General features: G+C 38.6%; 1 protein-coding gene across 1 annotated transcript; it reads left to right on the plus strand.

Annotated features, from left to right (window-relative positions):
- The first annotated feature begins 19287 nt into the window (after positions 1-19287).
- LOC108094995 lies at positions 19288-21950 on the plus strand. The gene has a single exon (XM_017195832.2). The coding sequence runs from the start codon at positions 19363-19365 to the stop codon at positions 21850-21852; it is 2490 nt and encodes an 829-aa protein (XP_017051321.2). The 5' UTR covers positions 19288-19362; the 3' UTR covers positions 21853-21950.
- Positions 21951-24740: the final 2790 nt, after the last annotated feature.

The following is a 24740-nucleotide window of genomic DNA, read 5'->3' on the forward strand; positions in this document are numbered from 1 at the left end:
ATTTCCTTCGACCATCGTTTAATAAATCCAAGCATTCCCCTAGCTTTATTAACCATGTTCGAAATATGAGCAGAGAATTTAAGTTTGGGGTCCAATTGGACGCCAAGATCGTCAACAAGCGCTATTCTTTCCAAGGCACCACCACTTAGTGAATAGGTGACATTTTGTGGATTGACCCGACAAAACGTCATCAGCTTGCATTTAGAGCTGTTTAATTTCAGTAAATTTTCGTGACACCAGTTTTGAAAATTGTTTAGGTCTGCTTGAAGGTTTAAGTGACGGGAGTAATCATTATACTGCAGACACAGTTTTACATCGTCCGCGTACATAAGTACGCGGGAATGCGCAATGATCGATGGAAGATCATTGATAAACAAGGTAAAAAGTAATGGTCCCAGATGGCTTCCTGTTGGTTATTCGAGGCTAGTTGTTGAAAATGTCCTTCCCCTTCTTGGATGTTATGAAGCTGTCCACTGGTTGACGGTCTGCTTTCGCCTCTATTTGAACTATTTGTAGAGTTATATGAGCGTGTGGAATTGTTAGAAAAATTCGACTGTTTGTTCGAGTTGTATGATTGCCCTGAATAGTTAGAATTCCCGGACACCCACGATTGACCACTACCTTGTGTGTCCTTTGGTGCCTGAATTGCTAATTGACCTCCTCCTCTGGGCTTATTATTATTGTAGTTCTAATTATTATTCCATTGTCTGTCCCAATTTTATTGTCCATAATTAGATTTGGAATTCCTATTTTGGTAGTTGCGATACTGCCTTCGGTACATGGATGTGACTCCTTGACCAAAAATGTCTGGCCCAAATGAATTGCCCATCATCGGGTATTGAAAAGCGAATCCTGGCCATCCATTCATACCTGGCATTGCAAACGGCATTGGGAATGACGGTTTGGCATTTTCTACCCACCGATACTGTGCCCAGGTGCCTGTTTGCGTTTCCACTAATGGAATCGCCATCTCTTCCTGCCCCTGTTTTGGGGCCTCTTTAATCTCCTTCTTCTGTGACTCGGTCAGCCCCTGACTCTTTAGTTCCAGGTTCTTTTCATTAATAGCCTTCAAGTTTCTTTCCCTGCAAGCTATTTCATATGTCTTTGCTATAGTCGGCACACCCATGTTTCTCATCCCATCTATCTCTTCTCACCACTTGGGCTTCTCTCCCCTGCACAGTGGGCGATTTGGTCTCGCTAGCGGCATTTAATTAATAACTTCTAAACTAAAAAAAATGTCTTCAGTCGGTTTTTTTTCACTGATCAGAGAAAAATCATAGAATTTTTTAAGTTAAACAACAAAATTTTTTTTAATATTCTTTTTATTTTTTTTAAATTAAAAAAAAAAAAATTTTTTTTTTATAAAATTTTGTTTTACTGACATTGTGCCTTAAAAGTACCATAGTTTGAAGGCTAGCAGGTACTAGCAGTTCATATTACACACATTGGACGCCACTGATTCACACTTTCGGCTAATAAAAGAGTTAGACTAAATCCACTTGAATCAGGTAAGTTCTACTCCACGAAAGACAGGTGTACGCTAATCCGGGCTCGTTGTTAATACACTGAATAACCACTACGTTTTATGAGCTACACATTTATAGACCGGTCACAAACATTATTTTTTTTTTGTAATACATACCTTGAAATTAAAAAAAAAACCAAACTTTTAATAAATTCACTAAGAATTGTAAATTTCCGAGGAACTTGAATTCGATCGACAGGTAAAATTTTGTAAAGCTCTTTGCAAAATCATATGCTGTGTTTGCCCGTTCACAGCTGATGATCAGCTGATCGTAGAGCTTTTAAAATCTATATATATAAAAGCAAGTTGTGTTAGTTCCACCACTTATAACTTAAGAACGGCTGAACAGATTTGGCTGAAAATTGGTAGGAAGGTAGCTTAGAGCCCGGAATAGGAGTTAGGGTACTTTTTATTCCGTTCGACATACCAAAAATCGCATATAAACTGAGTTATTACCTCATCAAACTGACAAGCACACACTACCATAGCATTTTAACTCAATTTTTTTAAAGTGAGTAGAAATTATTTGTGATTTTGGTGAATTGAAGTGAAGTGAAGTTTTTCGTGCTTTTTGTGAATTGAAGTGAAGGGAAGTTTAATTAATAATGCCGCGACCAAGACGATCGAATCTTTCCCGACAAAGCCGTAATGCAAGAAGACTACAAAATACTGCAAATGGAAGGTCTGAAGAAGAACAAAACATTGAACGTGAACAGAACCGCGTTAGAATAGGTCGACTTCGTGCTTCTCAATCAGCAGAGCAAAGAGAGGCAATCCGTAATACGGCTCGGTTGACAATGCAGAATCGTCGAGCTTACAACAGAGGTCAAGAAATAGATCATTTGCGACGCAGAAGAAATTTATCAAGTGCTGATTTGAATCGAGCAGCGTTTCAATACGATTGCATCACTGATTACAGCTTGCATCCTAGCGTTTGCATTGGGCAAATGGACGTTGTTTGCGAGTATTGCGGTGCACTGAAGTTTTCCGGAGAAACGCCTGGATTATGCTGCTTTAATGGTAAAGTTAAATTGCCATTGTTGACTCCGCCACCTGAGCCATTGTATTCGTTGCTTTGTGGTGAAACACAAGAATCACGCCACTTTCTTGCAAATACCCGAAAATACAATGGTTGTTTCCAAATGACGTCATTTGGGGCAGATATTATCGAAGAACGAGGATTTAATCCGACATTTAAGGTTTTTTTTTTTGTTTGTATTACATAGAATATAGTTAAAGAATAACTTACTTTATCTTAGATACAAGGGCAGATTCACCATCGAATTGGATCATTACTACCTTTCGAAGATACACAAAAAAAATTTTTACAAATATATTTCATGGGCAACATGGAAGAACAACTTGATCGACGTCTAGCGATCAATGAAGGGATGAAGCGAGCAATTCTTCAAGACATGCAGTGTCTGGTTCATGAACATCATGCGATGGTCAGGTTGTTTAAGAGTGCTTTAGAGCGCATGCCAAATGATGACTATAAAGTTGTCATAAAAGCAGATAAACGACCATCTAAAACACACGAAAGGACATTTAATGCTCCAACAATAGACGAAGTCGCCATCCTGATTGTGAACAATTTGATGAATGAGGAGATACATTATCGGGTTTTACTCTTGATCGAAGATAATATATGTGTTACCTCATGTGCGGTAATATATTAATCAGGTTAGAATGCCAGCGCCAAATCGTGAAATGAATGAGGCATTTAATCGAGAATTAGAACGGGAACGTGAATATGATCACCAGGAATTAAATTTATTAGTTCAAGCGAATGTACCCCTGTTGAATTCCCAACAGAAGAAAGTTTATAATACTTTAATGAAGGCAATCGATGAAGAAAATGGTGGTTTATATTTCCTAGATGCCCCTGGTGGTACTGACAAGACATTCCTCATGTCATTAGCTTTAGCAACTGTTCGGGCGAGATCCAACATAGCTGTTGCAGTTGCTTCTTTGGGAATAGCAGCCATATTGTTAGAAGGATGCCAAACGGCTCATTTAGCATTAAAATTACCGTTAAATCTTCAAATTATTGAGGAACCAACGTGTAATATTGCAAAACACTCGGAAAAGGCCAAAGTTTTAATGGTATCGAAATAAAATTTTTCCTTTTCATATATAAAACAAAAAAAAATTTTCTTTATCTTTTAAACACCAAACGAAGTTTTAGCTAAAACTATCGCCATCTGGTGGCGGAACGGAGTTCGCTGGGTTTACTAGTGCTTGGATAAATCTAATCAAAGTATCTATTATCGAATTGTGAAAAAAATCATAGCCTTTTGAAAGTTGAAATTTGAATTAAATGCCGCTAGCGAGGCCCAATCGCCCACTGTGCCCTGTGTAGTATCCCCCGATCGCAGGCCTTGTTCTGGTTAAAAAGGGCTTTCTTCAGGGCCAAACCTTTTGTGTAAAAGGTGTCTAAGTTCAGTTTCTTCTTATTTAGATGCGTTAATTCCATAATTAGGTCCTGTTTTGACCTCTTGTCCTTAAAATGTATTATTAACGTTTCCTTGATACGGTCCTAGCTCAATTCCGATTCATCCAGATCCAGGACCCTGTCTGCTTCTCCTACGATCCTGCTTCTAATGGCCCTCAGTCCTACGAGTCCTACATTCGACCTTGTACAGTAGTTTCCTGGCTGGGATATGTCTCATTCCGGCCAGGGTCTCTTACAGAAGATTTGTAAGTTTGGGACATTCAGAAATTCGCGTAGAGGGTGAGCCGACTGAGGTGGAAGTTGTCGGTCTCACGGTAGTGTGGGTCGCACAAAGGGGAATAAATTGCGAAAAACAACTGAGGCAGTTGCCGGGGGAAACTGGTATCGGCCGAGGCTTTTCGCGCTGGCGGCTGGTTTTTAAATACCTTATGAGCTGGAGATTCTTCATCCATACACACGACTAGCCGAGCCAGCGCAGTCGATTTATTGTGATGCGCTTGACCACGTCCACGTCGTCGTACAACTCGTACAGCTCGTGGTTCATCCGAAAGCGAAAGTCGTTCCCAATCCGAACGGCACCAAAGATCTTGCGAAGAATTTTTCTCTCGAACACTCCAAGCGCTGCTGCATCCGTCAGTGATATTACCCATGCTTCTGCGCCATATAAAAGCACGGGTAGGATGAGTGTCTTGTAGAGTGTTAATTTTGTTCGGCGAGAGAGGTCTCTATTGCACATTTGCTTACTCAGACCAAAGTAGCACCTATTGGCAACTGTGATTCTTCGCTTGATCTCCAGGCTGACGTCATTTTCGGTGTTAATGGCAGTGCCAAGGTACGTGAACTCCTTGACCACTTCGAAGGTATAGCTGTCCGCTACCACATGGGAGTCTAGGCGCCGCGCCTCCCTGGTTGTCGACAGCATATACTTAGTCTTGCTCGTTTACACCGGCTGCTTTATTATTTTTGAGCCGCATAATAGCAAATCAGACCTCGTCATGGCTTATTAATGGTATATCCACATTGTCGTCGATTGGTAGTATCGCTTTGCTTCCTCCAATGGCGGGATTGGTGCCGTTATTGCCTAATAGCAGCTTGGAAAAATGCTCCCTCCATAACATTAGCGTGCACTACGTATCCGTAACCAGATTTCCATTTTCATCGGTTCTTAAAACCTTATATCAGACGGTTGACATCATTCCTGTCCGGCAACACTTCAAGTTCCTCGCACTCTCGCCTTTCTTGTTCCTGTTTTTTCCGTCTAAAAAGTCGCCTCTCTTCCTTCCTTTTCTCCCTGTAACTTTCACACCTTGCTCGCGCTGCGCCAGACTGCAGCGTTTTTCTGTGGGCGGGGTTTCTTTCCGCAGCTGCGACGCGACTTTCCTTGTTATACCATTGGTTCCGTGTAGGTGGGCGCTTGAACACAATGACTGTTTCAACAGCAGCTCGCATGGAGTGGGATATGTGCGCCCAGAGTCCGACGGCGACAACAGGGAGAGGGTTAGGTTGATGGAGAAGTTCCGAGAGGTGAGTAGAGTAGGCTATTGCTGTCCATTGTAATCACAGCCTAGTGACTTCAAGCTTTTGTTGCGTGATGGGGTCCGAGTCAATGTTGACTCCACGATACGTAAGCACGTCCATCGCGCTTGAGGCATGCCTTCCGTCTACGTCAACGTGATCAACGTCAACGTGATCAATTTGCCATGCCGAAGGTGCTGAAATCTGGTGCTACTCACTACCGTATTCGAGGTGGTCTCATGGAGGCTAAATCGAACAAATTTGGGGTCAAAGATGCGTTCGTGCCCAACCGTTGCGTTCCCCGAGGATGATCTTCACGTCGTGGTCTGGGCAGCAGTCGTATGTGTCCTCGAGTCTCGCGTAGAAGGCATCCTTAACAGCATCCCTGAGATTGAAAATCTAGCTTTGACACGGATTGTAGCCAGCCGTCCACTCACTGGGGTGCAATTGGAGACATGGTGGCGAAGTCTCGGGCTTACTACAAATCCGCATCCAAATTCGCGCCGCCCCATATGGCAGCTGTAGTAGACCTTCCCAATTAAGGGTTCGGACATTCTAGGTGCATATCTTCAAATCCTTTTTCATTTTGCGGTGATCGTCAACATAAGGGGGATCCTATCCGAGGCTTTTGCTTTGGTCTTCACTGGGCTTCTTTTTTTACGGGGCGGATCCCAAACCCTGCGCTCAACCGTTTAACGTCCCGATGACTTGCTGCACACATTAGCTCATTATCTAGCGGATGCTAAGATGGCTACCCAGGAGGCACCATAAGGAGGCTGTATGTCAACATGCAATCCTTCGAAGACAGAGATTGTTCTGGCGGCCACCAAGTTAATCCTGATCAGAAAACTTTACACTGTACGACTAAAATTAATGAAAACCATCCCATCTAACACATAGGCAGGAAACAAGCTGGGGAAAGCCATAAAGTAATGCCAGTTACAAATGGCAAAATACATTTCCGCGGCAATCTAGAAAAAGACGACAACGAGTTAAAATATAGCCCACTCTCACAAACAGATGGACTTTCCTCTTCTTGAGCATCTTGTTAACTGTGTAATGTGACTCTGTGTTTCAGTGAGCAACGTCCCATTCGTTTTAATTCTGTTGAGGTCAGCTGCGTCAGGCGTGCTGCCACGGTCTTAAGCACTGTGCCCAGGAAATCCGGTCTTTTTGCCATCCTGTTAACTCGTTTAGTTTGTTCTGGGCATGGCCGATATCGACCTCCAACATCTTCCTCATCTGTGATTGTGGAAACAGCTCGAGCATTCGGACCTTAGTATCGATTATGCTGGAGAACTCTGACAAATTGTTCGTGGGCCTAACTTGTCCATATTGTTCCCATACCAAAACATTCCCGTCCAACACCGGGATGTACATACTTCGAATGGAAGAAATCGGTGATCCGTGCGTTTGCGGTGGACAGTAGCATGATGAATATTATGGCAAGCCTGTGGGAATTGTAGCATTGATCTGTTCAATATAAGGGCGATAAATTACTTATCCGATATTGTCCTTATGAAACACCCTCTCCCTAAGGAGAGCAGATGTTCCCAATTCTGCTCTTCTGAATAGAGCGGTGTCAAATTATTCTCTAGTCTTTTGTTGATACGTAAGTGTACTTTTTTCACCACTTCGAAGAATCTGTTCAGTCTTGTAAGGTTGGTTTGTTACGCCTTAATAATCTTAGCATTAATTGCCAGCTTGATCTCGTCACTACTGGCGTGGATGACTTCCACTGGCCTATATTCTGTGACCGAATGTAGAAATCTATTATATTCTACTATTCGCAAGTTCTACGGTGCAGTCGTTTTTCTTTTTATCGATTTTGAGGCATTTCGAGATTTCCGCCAGGGTACTGTGGCCATTGGAGCTACTGTGTAGCGGTAGCGCATTAATGACATCGATGCTGTATTAGTTTTTCAGCAATGAAAGAATTGTTTCAGAGTTAAAGGAAGCCTCGTTATCGCCGTAGATAGTTTAATATTCGGGTAGAAATTTACCAGTTGTTGTATAGGAACTCGAACATCTACTATTGCCCTAGAAGATAAGGGTTGTACAACGGTAAAATTTTTATAATTTGTCAATGAAAGTTAAGAAGATTTTTTTTATGTGGCACACCATGCACTGTGGCTGCATCGGACTGAGTTTCAGGCTCTATTTTATTCCAAGCCTGCCGAGACAGGGCAGCTTTCCTTCATCTGATTTCAGCGCTGGTGCTTTTGTCAGACACAGCGTATATAAGAGGCTGGTACCGTACAAGTTGTTCTGGAGTTTGCATATTGCCCAAACTATCGCCAATAGTTCTCATTTGTTAGTGGATTAGTTTAGTTTGGAGTTTGAAGTTCGTTTAGTACGCAATACCACGCCTATTCCGCTCGCTGAATCGTCGGAAACGGAAATCAGGTTACGTCAGTATAACATCTTTTGATCCAGAAAATTTCTCAGGTGATCAAATGCGCTGCGCTGGGTTTCCTCGAAGATAGCAGTCATTTTTTTTTTTTTTGACATATTCTTAATGATGGTGCCATTTTCAATTTAAACAAGACAGGAAGCTAGCTTCGGCAAGCCGAAGTTTATATACCCTTGCAGTCATCAATATATCAAACCAAATACATAAAGGCTAAACAGCATCGAGGCTATGATGATTTTTTTTTATTAATTTTCCATATTTTCGACTATTGTCCATATGACGGCTATATGATATAGTCGTCCGATTTTGATGAAATCTAATTCGTTAGAAAGGCGTTAGAAAACTCCCTATTCCAAAAATCATGCTTGTCTGATGAAAAACAACGATGTTATCATTTTATTTCCGTTACTTCTATATACATTTTTCGATCTTTTCTATGGCAGCAATATGTTGTCGGATTTTAATGAAATTTTTTCTCGATTCAAGGGTTGTTAAAAAACTCCAAATTTTGAAAATCATGCTATTGGTATTAAAAACAACTATATTATAACTTTTTCCCATTAATTAAATATCTTTCCTATGGCAGCTATACGATAAAGTTATCCGATTTTGATAAAATTTAATCCGAAATTCAATAGTGTTTTGAAAATGCCATCTGGAAGAAATCAAGTCGATTTGATCAAAAACAACGGCGTGAGAATTTTTTATTTTATTCTCTCGTATGGCAGCTATCCTATATAGTCGGCCGATCCGGCCCATTCCGACTTATATACTGCGTGCAATGACTACTCAACTCTTGGGAAAGTTTCAGCAAGATAGCTTTAAAACTGAAGGACTAGTTTGAAGATGTGGTTTATAGGGTCTGAGGTGTCTCCTTCACTGCGTTGCCAACTTCTGACTGAAATTATAATACCCTTTCCTCCGCAAGGGTATAAAAATGGCAGTTAAGGGTCTAACAATTGAGGCGAAATTTTTTACAAAGCTTCTGTAATAGATTGCCAGGCATAGAAAGGACATGAGGCTAAACAGATTTTTTTGGTTCAGGGAATTCCCTTATTGTCCTAATTTTCTTTGGGTTTATTTTGGTTCCTCCACTAGTCACGATGAAACCTAAGAATTCCACGCTGTCTTTAAAGAACTTCGTTTCTTCACGTTCCACCCTTATGTTGGCATCGAGCAAGCGCTTCATCACTATCTAGATTAACATGTTGGCTTTCGCTTTCGGAAAATATTATGACATCGTCTACGTAGAAATAATACAGAGTGGGCCATTTAAATTTGATCCATTTGGCAACCCTGTAACTTTTGACAGCGTCGACAGATCGTCAAATGTCATACTACGTTGGAAGCGTCAGTCGAAGACAATTGATACCATGGAACAATACACTCCAAAGGAACGCGCTCAAATTGTTCAGCTCTACATTGAAAATAAATTCTCAATTGTGTTAACCAAACGTGCGTTTCGTAAAATGAATAAAGTTTAAAGTGCTCCAGTTAAAAACAAAATTAAGTCTTTGTACGCAAAATTTGTAAACACCGGTAATCTAAGTAATGCCAGTCATGTATCCAGGCAACGAACAAGACGTTCTAATGAAAATATCGAAGCTGTACGAGCCAGTATTGATGAGACTCCTACGACAATGATGGAGCCACGATAACCGTCAATGGTGAGCGTTATCGAGCAATGATAACCGAATTTCTGATGCCTATTATTCGTGAAAATGTCATGGATAACTTCTGGTTTCAACAGGACGGGGCAACTTGCCATACAGCTAGAGCAACAATCGATTTATTGCGAACATTGTTCCCTGGCCGGTTGATATCGAAAAGTGGTGATTTTGACTGGCCCCCAACATCACCAGGTTTGACGGCACCAGACTTTTATTTGTGGGGTTATTTGAAATCCAAGGTATACGCTAATAAACCAAAAACCTTAAGTCAACTAAAAGACAACATTAGACGTGAAAGCCACCTTGGCCCGCTACTATTTTGTAGTATGCTCACATATTGGTACCCTCTGTACCAGCCTACATATATTCAATTACAATGTTGCGAGTTATACATAAGCCAAATGTGCGGAGTGGCATAAACAAAACGTTCCCAGCAACTCAAGTGCGAGCTTATACAACTCACACAAGAATGCCATGGGAACCCAATGTGCTTACTCTGCAGGTTTGACATGCGCAACCCAAGTGCCAAGTCCGCATGCCTAACATGCGCGACCGAGCTGATCATATGTAAGCATAATACTCTCTCACGATATATATAATAATATATAAGCGACGGCTGCTCCGCTGCCGTCGTCTCCGACAGCGCAGCTGCGCAGCCGAGGGCATATCTATACTTTAGACATATGCCTAAGAAGAGAATAAAATCGGATGTTCCTGGAGTAGGACCTAGCGGCTCCTACTCCAAATTTTATCAACTTTTAATAAATAAAGTAAACTAAACTAATAAAACTGCAGTGCATTCAATTTAATAATATAAATACTACATGGCGACCGTGACATAGTCACAATCTTCGGACGTGTTTTAAAAAAAAAAGAGCCAAGCGCGCGGTATCTGAAACCGAGTTCCTGTGTATTTCAAATATTCATATACAGTGCCCAAAACATTTATTCGTACACCCTATATTTTGAACTTCAAGTATCTGAAACTTGATTTATATTAAAAAACAACGGCGTAACCAAGAATCCAAAGCTAAGTGGAAGTTATGGAAAAACAAAACAATTGAAGTGTTAATCACAAATATACAACCTAAAAAATATTAAGATTAATCAAATATATAAAAAAAAAATTCTTTTTAAATAAATAAATAAAAAAAAAAAAAAATATATTTATGAGCCTGTGCGATGACCAGCACCGGCGCCGCCTGAGTCAAAAGGGCCAATAATAATAATAAAAAAAAAAAAAATATATATATATAAAAATATATATATATATAATCATCAGCCATAAACCTGTGCGATGACCGGCACCGGTACCGCTGACCGTTCCTAGGCAGCTATATATCAAAAGCGCGGGAGGCATTGGACCGCCCCCCTGTGCCGCCGCTGGAAATTAAAGCGCGGGAGGCATTGGACCGCCTCCTGTGCCGCCGTTGGGAGTTATATCAAAAGTGTGGGAGGCATGGCAAAGCCCCCTGCACCTACGCTGGAAGGTAACCAAAAGTGTGGGTGGCATGGCAAAGCCCCCTACACCACCGATGGAAGAAGAAAGCTGTACTAAAAGCGCGGGAGGCTTTGGACCGCCCCCTGTGCCGCCGCTGGAGGTTAAAAAAAAAAAAAAACGCGGGATGCTTTGGACCGCCCCCTGTGCTGCCGCCGGAAGAAGAGGAGAAGATAAAAAAATATTTTTTTGAAACAATATATATTATGTACATAGTTTATAAGTAAATCCCAATTTGGCACAAGGCGTAGTTTTACGCAAGTCTTATTGGTAAAATTAAGAACTAACAAAAACAACTTCCCAACCATGTACTAACACACAACTTTTGGTGTAAACTTATAATAAGTAAAACTTTTGTAACTTGAATATTACTAATATGTAAACCAAAAGTTGTGCATGCATTTAACCACATAGTTCCAAATGTTCAACAAATGCGATTATTATGAAATTATGTGAATTCCATGAGTCATGTTTATATTTCGTTTGATATGTTTTATTATTATTGATCCAAACTCCTTAGAGTTCAGGACAACTTATAAATTGGTTATTGCTTTCCTGGATATTACATTTTTTTTTATTTTTTGCAACATTTTTTTTTTTTGCACCTTTATTTTTGCAATTTTATTTTACGAAATTGTATTTACAACTAACTTTTGGGTTATCATTCGAACGCATTACACGCGAGTATTTCCGAATTTCGGTTACGTTAGGTGACAGTTCTTGAGAATTATTATATTTTATATTGTTTTAAATATTACTTGATGAGTATTTTGATTTTGAATTTGCCAGTTAAGTCCTTGCACATCCAGACACGTGCAGGACTCGTAATATTACCTAAACATGTCCAGGTTTGAGGGTTTTCTCCGAGGGATTCGTAGCTCTGTTCCGCTTCACCAAATTAAGAGATTTGGTTCGAATAATCGTTTAAGTAAATTATAGAAATGCCAATTAACAAAGGTTTTTGAATTGGGTTCTAGATTTTCAATTGATTTCATTTTTTTTTACTTCACCTGAATTTTTTTTTAATTTGTTTTAATTTTGTTGGATTCTTGAAAATTATTCCTAGTTGGGCGACAGTTATTTAGACTATCTGATTCGGGTTTAATATAATTTTATTAATCCTAAACGTAGAGTTATAAGACCTACTGAAAAATACTTTAAATGTGCTGGTAAATTTGCATTTTTACTAAAGAGATGCATTTGTCTTTTGGCGATTTCGCAAACGCTTTACTTTCGTTTTGACCAAATTCCTACTTCACCCTATTTGCATTGAAGTTTTAAATTTTTTGAGATGTAATACTAAAAAGATGGATTTGTCTTTTGGTGATTTCGCAAACGCTTTACTTTCGTTTTGACCAAATTCCTACTTCACCCTATTTGCATTGCAGTTTTAAATTTTTAATTTTTTTTTGAGATGTTCTCAGCCTTCTCCTGACCTTCACGGCTTTTTCATCAACTGACCTGCTAAAGTTTTCAAGGAACTTTCTTGCCTAAATTTTCAGCGATGCCGTTTATTCCAATCGATACTTGACCTCAATGGCAGAAAAATCTGATTCCTGCGAAAAATTTGAGAATTGTTCGTTTCGTTCACGCATTTATTTGGCGTTCCATTGTAAAAAGCGTTTTCCCAACGATTGGTTAAGAAGGTTAATTGAAGGGGGTAGAACTTATTAATATAAGTCTTTGTATTCTTGTATTGAAACGCACTGCACTGGTTGTAATAATCAGGTCTGGTATTAAAAGCGTTTTCCCAACGATTGGTTAAGAAGGTTAATTGAAGGGGGTAGAACTTATTAATATAAGTCTTTGTATTCTTGTATTGAAACGCACTGCACTGGTTGTAATAATCAGGTCTTGTATTAAAACAAAAATTATTAGATAATTAATTAATCCGTCTGCCGGCTGGCTGTCCGTCTGTAGCTGGCTGGCTGTAGTGAAAGAAGTCTTTATTAAAACGCACAAAGTTATTTCCGTTTAAAATATTTATTGAGAGCTGGAGCAGGCTAGCTGAACGTCTGTAGTGGGAGGACGGTTGACCGTAGTTGTAGCTGGAATACCAATCGCAGCGTGTGTTGTAGGTGGCCGGTTGGCCTGCGTTATCAACAGTATAAATATGACGATTAGGTTGAGAGGGTGACTGCCCTCTTTTAGCCCGCTGGCCTAGAGACTCAGACTGGGTGTAAGTTCAATAAATCAAATACGGCGATGGCCGGAGTTTCAATTCGTGAGCGTTAGCTCTTTATTCTTTCAAATCAAAATGAGAAAATTTTTTTTTAACAACGCTTTGTTATATCTATTCTGATAGTAGTCCACCAAAAGGATATATTGAGAGGAGTTTTGTCTTTCCTGGGGCAATGGTAGCCCAACGATAAATATCATTACTTGAAGTAGTGAGCATTTTGTGTTTTCTCGAAATCTAGGATGTGTTGATTGTTGATCATCTTACATAGAGGTTAGGGTCGTTACTTAATATTGAAAATAATAAGTTAATCTCCAAATTATTGAATTCTTATCAAGAATTGATCTTTATTCACGCTAACTTGAATCGTGTTTCATGTAAGGAATTTCCACTGGTCATTAAGCTTGCGTTTTAGATAATCAAAAAAAAAAAAAAACGCTTTTCGTCAATTTCCATTTTAATCGATTCGCCTGCTTAACAATTGTGTAAATCTCCGAGATTCAACCAAGAAAAGCACTCACTGTCCTGTAAAAATTCTTACTGACAAAGTCGCTATATTTAAAAAAAAAAATTGATGAAATATTACTGTGGTTAACCAAACCAAAAAAAAAAAAAAAAAAAAAAAAAAACAGGGTAAAAACTAAAAGCCCAGGTACGAGGTATATTAAAATTGTGGAATCATCTGTATCTGTCAATAATAGCCCACTATAGTTATTTTCAAATATTTGTCTGATATACCTAGCTCCCTGAAATTGTTGGCTTATTCGATCAACTAGGTAGAGCAAAATATTTATCAAGCCCTGACTTAACGTCAAATTTTAATCTCATTAAACCTGTCAAGTTCCACACATATAACTTATTTTACAACGAACAATGGTTCGAATTGCCTCACGCGATACAATTCGGTTCATAATTTTTATATTAAATTATAACGGCAATGGCCAAAGTTATATTTGATACATTATTCCATTTACAATTAGAATGTATCCCAAATTGGTTCGGGAATCTTTTACTCAATATTAAATAAATAACAGTTGTTCTTTCCTTAATTATATATCTTAAATGGAGCGGCTTGACTCCTACTTTAATGTAATGATTATAAAATCATTAATGTAATAATTATACTTTAAATTAAACTCATGATTATAACTTTGAATCAAACGCATCGGGCAATAAGATACTTCAAACTATATGTTTATGGTAGACACTTCACTGTCAAACAGATAACAGACCACTTATGTACCAATTTAAAAAAAAAACAGACTGATTAAAAAAAAAAGTCACTACAAAAAATTAAAGTAGACAATAATCCTGCAGGAATTGATAAATAGAATTGCCCAGGCAATCTATATAAAAAGCTTCAAAGCCCAACGTTACGGAGTCATAAACAATGACGACGTACGTAAAGTAGTGACCTTGCAATTACAAAACATGTTATGATCTTAGGAACAATAACGGAATAATTGCAAGATATGAGATTAGCGATTTATATACTAATGGAACTCAGGGCTAAGGTCAGTTTTCCAAAGGCTTGAAATGCAGGCCGGTATACACGAATCAGCCAACTCAAAGTGGCACCGTGGGAAATTATCTTTGGACAAGTTCAAAGATAATTATTAATTAATGGGCAATAAAATAAAATATATATATGAGAGTAGCTACTCACCCGGTGACCCAAAATTTAAAAGAAGAAGCTATATTGTCTACGATACATGATTTACTAATAGAAGGAGGTCACACTGACATTACAAAAACTTTGGCCAAAGTCAAAAGACATTACTTTTGGAAAGGTATGACTCGATATATTTAAGAGTACATACGGAAATGTCTAAATGTCAAAAGCAAAAATAACAACGCATAAAAAAGACCCCATTAACGAGTACGGAAACACTACTAACAGCTTTCGACAGGGTAATCGTGGATACGATCGGTCCACTGCCTAAGTCTGAAATAAAAATGCATATACTGTTGCACAAGCAATATTTGAAAATTTTATTCTAAGTACGATCCAGTAAAAGACGTTTATTGCGAATTAGGAAAGGAACATAATTTCAAGTATAACATACTTCTGCGTATGTAACCCCATCGGATTCTACACCAATCTATGGCCGTATTGACCATATGAAATAAAACTTGAAAAAAAAAAAACCCAGGCAAAACAGGAAAGCAATAAAACCAATATAAGAAATAGCAATACCAATAACTTCCCTAAATAGTTAACTCATTAAATAACATATACATTTAAAAAAAAAAAAACCAAATAACAATAATCGCATAATAATCGCATACTTTTTCCCAAAATTTTTTCATTTCTCTTTTTAATTTTTACTTAATATAATTACTATGAAAATAACTACATTATATTACGTTATTTTTCAAAAGGAGGGAGATGTAGTATGCTCACATATCGGGTACACACTGTACCACTTATGTATATCACTGCAACATTGTGGCGTTTGGTTATGGCCAAATATTCCCAGCACTTCAAGTGCAGAGTAATTCGACCCACACAACAATGTTATGAGCATCCTAAATGCTGAGCCGGCATGTCTGCATGCGCGGCCGATCATTCGTTTACAGTGTGAGCATAACACTCTCCCTCTCATGCGCGCCCGCTGCTTGCGCCGCTCATATACACTTATGCATAAGCGTTGACCGCTGCTCTGCAGTGGCACACATATATTAATATACATGTTTATATACAATAACGTTCGGCCGCGGCGCTGCTCGCGCAGCTATATGAATTGTGAGCCAAGGCCAATTTTTCTTAAGCGAAGAGAATCAAATCGGATGTTCCTGGAGTAGGACCTAGCCTGCTCCAGCTCTCAATAAATATTTTAAACCGAAATAACTTTGTGCATTTTAATTAATGGGCATCTTTCACTACATGGCGACCGTGACATAGTCACAATCTTCGGACGTGTTTAAAAAAAAAAAAGCCAAGCGCGCGGTATCTGAAACCGAGTTCCCTGTGTATTTCAAATATTCATATACAGTGCCCAAAACATTTATTCGTACACCCTATATTTTGAACCTCAAGTATCTGAAACTTGATTTACATTAAAAAAACAACGGCGTAACCAAGAATACAAAGCTAAGTGGAAGTTATGGAAAAATAAAACAATTGAAGTGTTAATCACAAATATTCAAATATCAAATATAAAAAAAAATTCTTTTTAAATAAATAAATAAATAAAAAAAAAATATTTACGAGCCTGTGCGATGACCAGCACCGGCGCCGCCTGAGTCAAAAGGGCCAATAATAATAATAAAAAAAAAAATATATATATATATAAAAAATATATATACAATCATCAGCAATAAACCTGTGCGATGACCGGCACCGGTACCGCTGACCGTTCCTAGGCAGCTATATATCAAAAGCGCGGGAGGCATTGGACCGCCCCCTGTGCCGCCGGTGGAAATTATATTAAAAGCGCGGGAGGCATAGGACCGCCTCCTGTGCCGCCGTTGGGAGCTATATCAAAAGTGTGGGAGGCATGGCAAAGCCCCCTGCACCAACGCTGGAAGGTAACCAAAAGTGTGGGTGGCATGGCAAAGCCCCCTACACCACCGATGGAAGAAGAAAGCTGCACTAAAAGCGCGGGAGGCTTTGGACCGCCCCCTGTGCCACCGCTGGAGGTAAAAAAAAAAAACGCGGGATGCTTTGGACCGCCCCCTGTGCCGTCGCCGGAAGAAGAGGAGAAGATAAATAAAAAAAATATATTTTTTTTTTTTTGAAACAATATATATTATGTACATAGTTTATAAGTAAATCCCAATTCCAAAAAAATTTTTTACTTTTTGCCCTACGGCGCCTAAATTGGGATGCAAACCTTTTATTACCCTCCTACTCTAGTAGACTACTTATAATTAATTTACCCTCCCTAGCCAACCGTAGAACGATGCTTGGAACAGTTTTTATGTTTAATCTTATTTGTGGTAAAATTGATAGCCCCGACTTAGTTAGCAGGCTAAACTTTTCTGTTCCAAGTAGATTAACCAGAAATTACATCCCCCTAATTTTAAATCAATGTAGATCTAACTATGAGCTGCATGATCCCTACAGAGTATTGTGTTCTGACTATAATAGACTTTATCCTATTATATCTATTTCTGACTCTCTGCCGTTCTTAAAGCGATCTCTCTAGACTTTTTTAGCTGAAAATTAGATCTTATTGTCTTCCTCCTAATTTTCCTCGGCCTTTTTCTTATTTTTCTAAGTCGCGACACTCCTCTCGTGAATTTTATTATTTTAAATTTAAAATTAAAATAAAATTTAATTTAACTTAACTTTTCTTTCGCGTCAAAATTATCGCGAATCGTGCCGTACGTTACACGGCGGTCGCCCCTCGGTCGGTTGGGCGGGAAAGTGGGCCGTGGGACTAAAATAAAAAAAAAAAAAAAAAAAAATAGCCGCCATATCGTCTGAAACATTGGCCAAAGTCATGGAAAATGCTGGAAAAAAGAATGCATTCGGCTGTCAGAGCTAAAGGTGCCCATTTACGTGATATCATTTTTAATAATAATTTGTAAAAAATCTCCTTGGACCAAAATAAATGATTTTTGGAATAAAAAAAAATTGTCCACTTTTTTTGTTTTTGTTTTAAGAATCAAGTGGCCCACCCTGTATATTTTTTGTCCTAGAGCCCCGCAAATTGGCATTTTTCGTGACTGTAGTCCGTGCGGTAAGTCGCTGATTTCAGTTGTTTACCGTAACCCGTGCGTATTCGGCAGTTTTGCACTCAAAATGCCAAATTTTACGGGTTTACAGACAAAAAGCACCGTGTGTATCTCTAACGGTAAATACGAGATCACACTCGCTGCGCTCGGGCGCTAACTTCACGAGTGTAATCTCGTTCTTACTGCACTAGATGCACAAGGTACTATTTTCAATTTCTTTCCGGAACCCATCAACGATGGCTCTTTTGAAAATACAATCTGGATTGTTTAGCCCGAAAAGTAGTAAACAATTAAACGTGATCAGCGTATCTAATAAAAAATGGGGCGTTTAGCCCGAAAATGTGCATTACGCATTTGTTTTTTACGTCACTGGAGCCATGGATAGAGCCGTGGATGGAGCTCACAGTAAGCTTCTACCAGCCAACTGTCACTCAGTGAACGGCAGTCGGGAGCGCTTCCTAAAAAATTAAGAAGATCATTAAGTTCGGGGATGTTTTTCTTGATGTTAGCAACTTCCTCTTCGGCTGTGGTGGTGTACACAAAGAAAACGTTCAGAATTGTGAAAAAAAAAACATTTTTGCATCACGACAAGGCCCTGCAGATGATTGACTTTGTTTCTGACAGATTTTTTTTTTACCAAGAACAACACCTTTGTCATGCATCGGCCACCACATTAACTGGATTTGGCACCCATTTCTTGTTCCCAAAACAAAAGAGACCTGTAAAAGGACGGAGATGTTCAAAAAAGTCAAAAATTAGCGTCACGAGGTTAATGGGCGGCCCCATAGTTGTTCGATCCGATATTTTGCGACTTCTATACTGCGTATAATAATTAATCGCTAATCTTTTAGTGAACTTCAGCTTATCGAACTAAAAGGTATTTTTAACCTTAACCCTAGTGTGCAATCGACCAATTATGAGGTGCAAGTTTGGTCAAAGTCCGAAACTTATACGATTTTGACTTATTGTCAGAGGGCAGGCCATTGTCCTTTTCACACTCTCAAGAAAACACCTTTTCCTCGCACTCATTTTATTGCACAATAGCGGACTGTCGTCGCCGTCAAGGCTACCTCATACGCACTTATTCTACCATCAATTCATCACTTACACCTTTAAATGGTAGGGTATGTAGTGTATTTTGCACAGGGTACTGTGGCTGTTGAGTGATAAGGCGTTAATATCAGCTTTTTGTTGATGTTCTACATCTATCCAAATTCCTAACATTGTGACCGAAGGGTGTCTGTGGTAATACCCCAAATAAAATATCTTGTGTGAAAGCAGTATATTTATTTTATATTAAAAAGATTCACGTTGTGCATTTATTATCATTTCAATTTTAGTAGTTATTTTCTTCGATGTTTCTTAACTGAAGTGGCTTTTAATGCATGACACTTTGAAATTCAGATAAAAATTATATCAATAAAATGGATATGAGCGTATTGGAATGGAAAAAAGTCAATTTATTTAATATAGTTCCATTACCGTTTGTCAAATGCCCGGCCATCTCAGAAACATCGTGCTTCTGCTACAACGAATCCAAGTTAAACAGTGAAGAAACTAAAATAAAAATAGTGGTCTGCAATGAAGACGGATTTATTTTTGTATACTTTTCCAACTGGGACTGTATTACCTTCAAATCACCAACTAAAAGAAATAATTTTAAATTATGTTCTCTTACATCAAACAAATGGCTTGCAACTGTGACACAGGATACGAATTATGATATTCATATTGATATATTCGATTTAACAAGATTGACTCGAAAACAAGGTGCTCCAATAATTGCATCTGCATATTTTCAAGTAACAAGTTCAGCTACTTGCATTAATGCAGAAAGCATTGATGAAAAATTACTTACATTAGCTGTAGGTTTCGAGAATGGTGATCTTTTATTGCATTATGGTAAAATGAGTAAACTTTTTTCTGCAAATATTCGCCAGTATACTGTTTCTGGATACAAAATCAATGGAATACATTTTGAATTTAAGGCCGTGCAATCGGATATTTCGAGTCCAATCATGTTTGTTACATGTGTTCAAGGAGTTTATTGTTTTTTGTTAAAAGAAAAGAGCTTAATGGAACAAAAGTTTGTCCTCGATAATAATAAAAACAATGTCAACCATTGTTGCACGATGCGTAAGGACGGATACAGAGATTTTGAAGAATCGATGTTGGTGGTAGGACGATCAGATGCTGTATATTGCTATACCTGTGATGGAAGAGGTCCTTGTTTTGCTATTGAAGGCATAAAGAAATGTTTGGCTTGGCTGGGTCACTATCTAATTGTTGTTGTTAAACCCAAAACTTCAATCTTACAAAAAAATATCTCGACTGTAATTATTGTAGATACAGATAATAAAATAATAGTTTTTTACAAGGAATTCCAAGACTGGGTTTGTACAGTCTGCGAAAATGATTTTTGCTATATTATAAGTCATACTAATAATACTGGCAACGTATTTTTGTTAGAGCAGTGCAGTATAAAGAATAAAATACGCCTCCTTATTGAAAAAAACATGTACGATATTGCATTAAGGTTGTTACATCGAGAAGGTTTTACTTCCTCAAATAAAGCGGCTTTAGTAAGGTTTCAGTACGGAAATTATTTACTACTTAAAGGCGACATAAGTAGGGCAGTAAATGAATTTAAAAAAACTATTGGTTTTATTAGGCCGTATGCTGTAATTTCAAAACTTTTATACTCTAGATACAATGATTATCTTATTGACTACTTATCGGAATCGAGAAAAACAAGTAACGTATCAATACATGTTACAAAATTACTTGAGTGCTGCAAAAATCGTAAACAAATTCAACAAGAACTTTCAAGTTGTACACATCTGGAATTGAAAGATTTTTTAAATCTATTAAAAATTTATTTTGGATACACTCAGCATAATTACGATAAAAATGAAGAGGAACATTTAATGCACACATTGCTAGAATTTGGACCAGAAACGCTTATCATGGATCCTACAACGTTTTTGGAAAATATTAAATCGGAAAGTGCTCAAAATGCACAAAATATTCTGTCTTTTTTTTCCATTTTGCCAGATTACAACGATTATTGTTCCAAAATATTAGCTGACATTATCAAAACTTATCCGGCCAGTGACGAAAAGATATATTTTTATTTACTTATTCTTTATCTAGCTCTATGGCGGGGACAAAAAGTTACCACTCGTTTTGTTTTGGATTTTTTAAAAAATAAGAGCTTACGTTTGGACAAAGCTTTAATTATGTGCAGACTTTATTCATTTTTAAACGGAATAAATGAACTCAATAACAACCAACAGAATGCCGCTACAAAACAGAGAGAAACTGTAAATAGGGGTATACATACGTTAATTAAAAAAAATCCAAATATAACTTTAGATTTCAATATAAGTGAAAGATCATTTCTTATGATGTTGAAAAGCTCTTGTTATAATGAAAAAATAAAGTCAATACAGATTAAACCTGTATTCAAAGAAAAAATAATCAGCAATATAGTGGATTCCGCAAATGAACTTAAGCTTATTTCAGATTTAAAAGATAACTTAAAGAAATACAGCTGCACACTCTCTCTCTATACAAACAACCCTATAGAGTTTCGTAACGATTTATGTGACATCTGCCGTGAAACCTTAAATACGCAGACCATATATTTTCTTTGTCAGCATTCATTTCACAAAGAATGTCTTCATTTTAATTCTGAAAAACATCAAAAAGAATTGAAATGTGTTATTTGCAATGCAAAAAATAAATATTTTATTAAAAAAAATGTGCATTTGAACTCGGACTCTTCGTATATTATCTCTGTAATTGCAAAAGTAGTATCTATGGGAATTATGAATCAAAAAACCAAAAAAACTTGCAAAAAAGAAGATCGAGGCAAACGTGAATCAGTTTCAGTAAATAATCCCTTTGATTAAAAAAAATGTACACTAAGACCTCTATTAAAAATATTGTAAAATATATTGCGATGTATTCATTATTGTAATAAAACAACCTATGGCCTTAGCATTATAAATATATCTAACTTATTTGCAGAAATATCAACAGTCTGGGTGGAAGAAGATAAAACAAAACTAGAAAGGAAGTTAGCTTTGGCAAGCCGAAGCTTATATACCCTTGCAGTCCTCAATATATCAAAATACATAAAGGCTGAACAACATCGAAGCTATGGGGATTTTTTTTTTATAAATTTTAATTCGTAATTCAAGAGCCGTTAAAAAATCTATTTTCCAAAAATCATGCTTGTCTGATTAACAGCGATGTTATAATTTTCTTTTTCCGTTATTTCTATATAGATTTTTCGATCTTTCCCATGAAATGAAATTTTTTTCTCGATTCAAGGGTTATTAAAAAGCTCCCTTTTTTGAAAATCAAGCTCGAGAGATGAAAAACAACGACGTCATCATTTTATTCCCGTTATTTATACCATATATATATATTTTTTTTTTATCTTTCTTATGTCAGCTATATGATGAGTTATCCGATTTTGATCCAATTTAATCCGAAATTCAATAACAGTTCGAAAACGCCATCTTGAAGAAATCAAGTCGGTCTGATCAAAAACAACGGCGTGAGAATTTTTTATTTCATTCTCTCGTATGGGAGCTATCCTATATAGTCGCCCGATCCGTCCCGTTCCGACTTATATACTGCGTGCCATAACTACTCAATTTTTGGGAGAGTTTCAGCAATATAGCTTTAAAACTGAGAGACTAGTTTGAAGAGAAAAGGACAGACGAATTTTGATTCAGATTGTGATGCTGATCAAGAATATATATACTTTATGGGGTCTGAGGTGTCTCCTTCACTGCGTTGCAAACTTCTGACTGAAGTTTTAATACCCTTTGCTCTGCAAAAGTATAAAAAGGGAGTTTTTTGGACTTATGTTAGCTAGTTCTTCTCAAAGGGCGCTTGAACTTGGGTGTCAGTTTAGCGAAGAAGCCTTCTGAATCTTTGGGCAGATTATGAGTCTGCCAATAAAAGTGCTATTTCAAAACGCTTCCAGGATCTTTTCCCCAAGTTGTAGTGCCTGCTTTATTCTTGGCGTTCATTCCTCCTAACTTTATCATGAAAGAGTCCGTGACGCATAGTTTTTAGAGCATGTTGTCTTCCTCCGCAGTTCACCTCAAGAGCCGATGGAGCTAATGTTTTTATAGGTCTAGGCCAATTTCTGAAGTTTCACAGGAGTTCGTCGATAAGCATATCCGCGTTTTTCAGAAAAAACCTTTGTTTAATGCTATCTCGCTTTGTGACCGAATGTTCAGATAATGACATTGTAACCAACTGTTTTTCTGTTTGCTTGCTACGTAAACGCGCGTCTAGCTCGTTTGTTCGTCCCACCAAATTTATTGTTGCGTGATCCCAAAACCAAGAAAAATACAGAATGGGTTTATAGCAATAGGGAATTTGGTTTATTGATTCTCGTTATGGAATAGATTCGATATGAAAAGCTGCTCTCCGGCGACGATAATGCCCTCGTGGACGCCGGTGATTATTCGTGCGTCGACTCCTGCGGCTGCACGCCTACCTCGCGTCTTCTGCCTCACCAAGTCTTTTGGGTACCGCTCGCGTAATAGGCTCGCTACTGGTCTTTCACAACTTGGAGGATGTTAAGCAGAACCTCCCTAGCGGGGCTAAGCAGTGATACAGCAGTGATTCGCTCCACCCCGGAGTTTGGTCGGGACTTCGTCAGCCTGGCCCTTGGCAGGTCCTCACTCTCGTGTGGACCGACACCTGGTATCTTTCTCAGAACTCCACTGGATCTTCGTCGACCTGGCCCTCAGCAGGTCCTCACTCTCGTGTGAACCGACACTGGGTACCTTTTGCAAAACATCCACTGCTAAGACTTCACCAACTTCGTCGATTTTAAGACTCGTAGATGCGCCGTACACCTTACCTTGGACCCTCTGGCTCTCAGTTTGGCAGTATCAGCTTATGTGGACGTGATCGTCATTGGACTTCTTGACTCGGCGATCTTGATCCGAATAATTTGGCACTTGGTATTTACTTAGGTTTCCACTCGCGTTGGTACGATCTCTTGCACGACTTTCACTTGCCTGCCCCTCCAGCGTGCGTGCGTCCTCCTTTTATACGCAGACATTGTCCCATAATTTCCCCTCAGACAGATCGCGTGATCGGGTCCAAAGTACAATAGGTCCCGTTAATTCACGGTCTCTCCTCTTTGTGCGGGTCCGAAGTCCGAAATTTCACCGTTATACCGGGTCCAAAACTGCAGCTAAACCGTTATAACGGGTCCAGAGTCCGCAGAGGTACCGTTAGTACACGGTCTCTCCTCTTTGCTTATCAAATGATCAGTGGCGTGCCTTATTGGAGGCGCAAAACAAAAACTTCATGGACTTACTCAAATCCATGCAGACACCCAAGATGGCGTCGCAACCCAATAAAGTGCCGCTGCCAAAGTTTTGTCCCGATATTGCAAGTGCAGATGCAGCTGCTTGGTGTAAAACCGTTGACATAATTATGGCGGAAAACATGCTCGAAGGAAGCGCTCTCGTCATGGCGCTGAGTACTTCTTTGGAAGGTAGTGCCTCTCAATGGCTGGCTCAGATTTGTTACAGTGGAATAAAATGGCCACAATTCCGCGAATTGTTTATTCAGAAGTATGAAGGCGCCGAGACCCCAGCTGCAAGTGTGTTGAATATGTTCAGCAGTGGACCAAAGCCAAGCGAGTGTGTGTCAGTGTATGCCAGTAGACAAGTAACGGCACTGCTTGCGAAGTGGAAGAAAATGAGTAACGAAGAAATCGCTGTATCGGTCGTGCTGGCGCACACTGCGCAAATAGACA

This window comes from Drosophila ficusphila, unplaced genomic scaffold (assembly GCF_018152265.1).
Source record: "Drosophila ficusphila isolate 14025-0441.05 unplaced genomic scaffold, ASM1815226v1 contig_106, whole genome shotgun sequence".
Lineage (NCBI taxonomy): Eukaryota > Metazoa > Arthropoda > Insecta > Diptera > Drosophilidae > Drosophila > Drosophila ficusphila.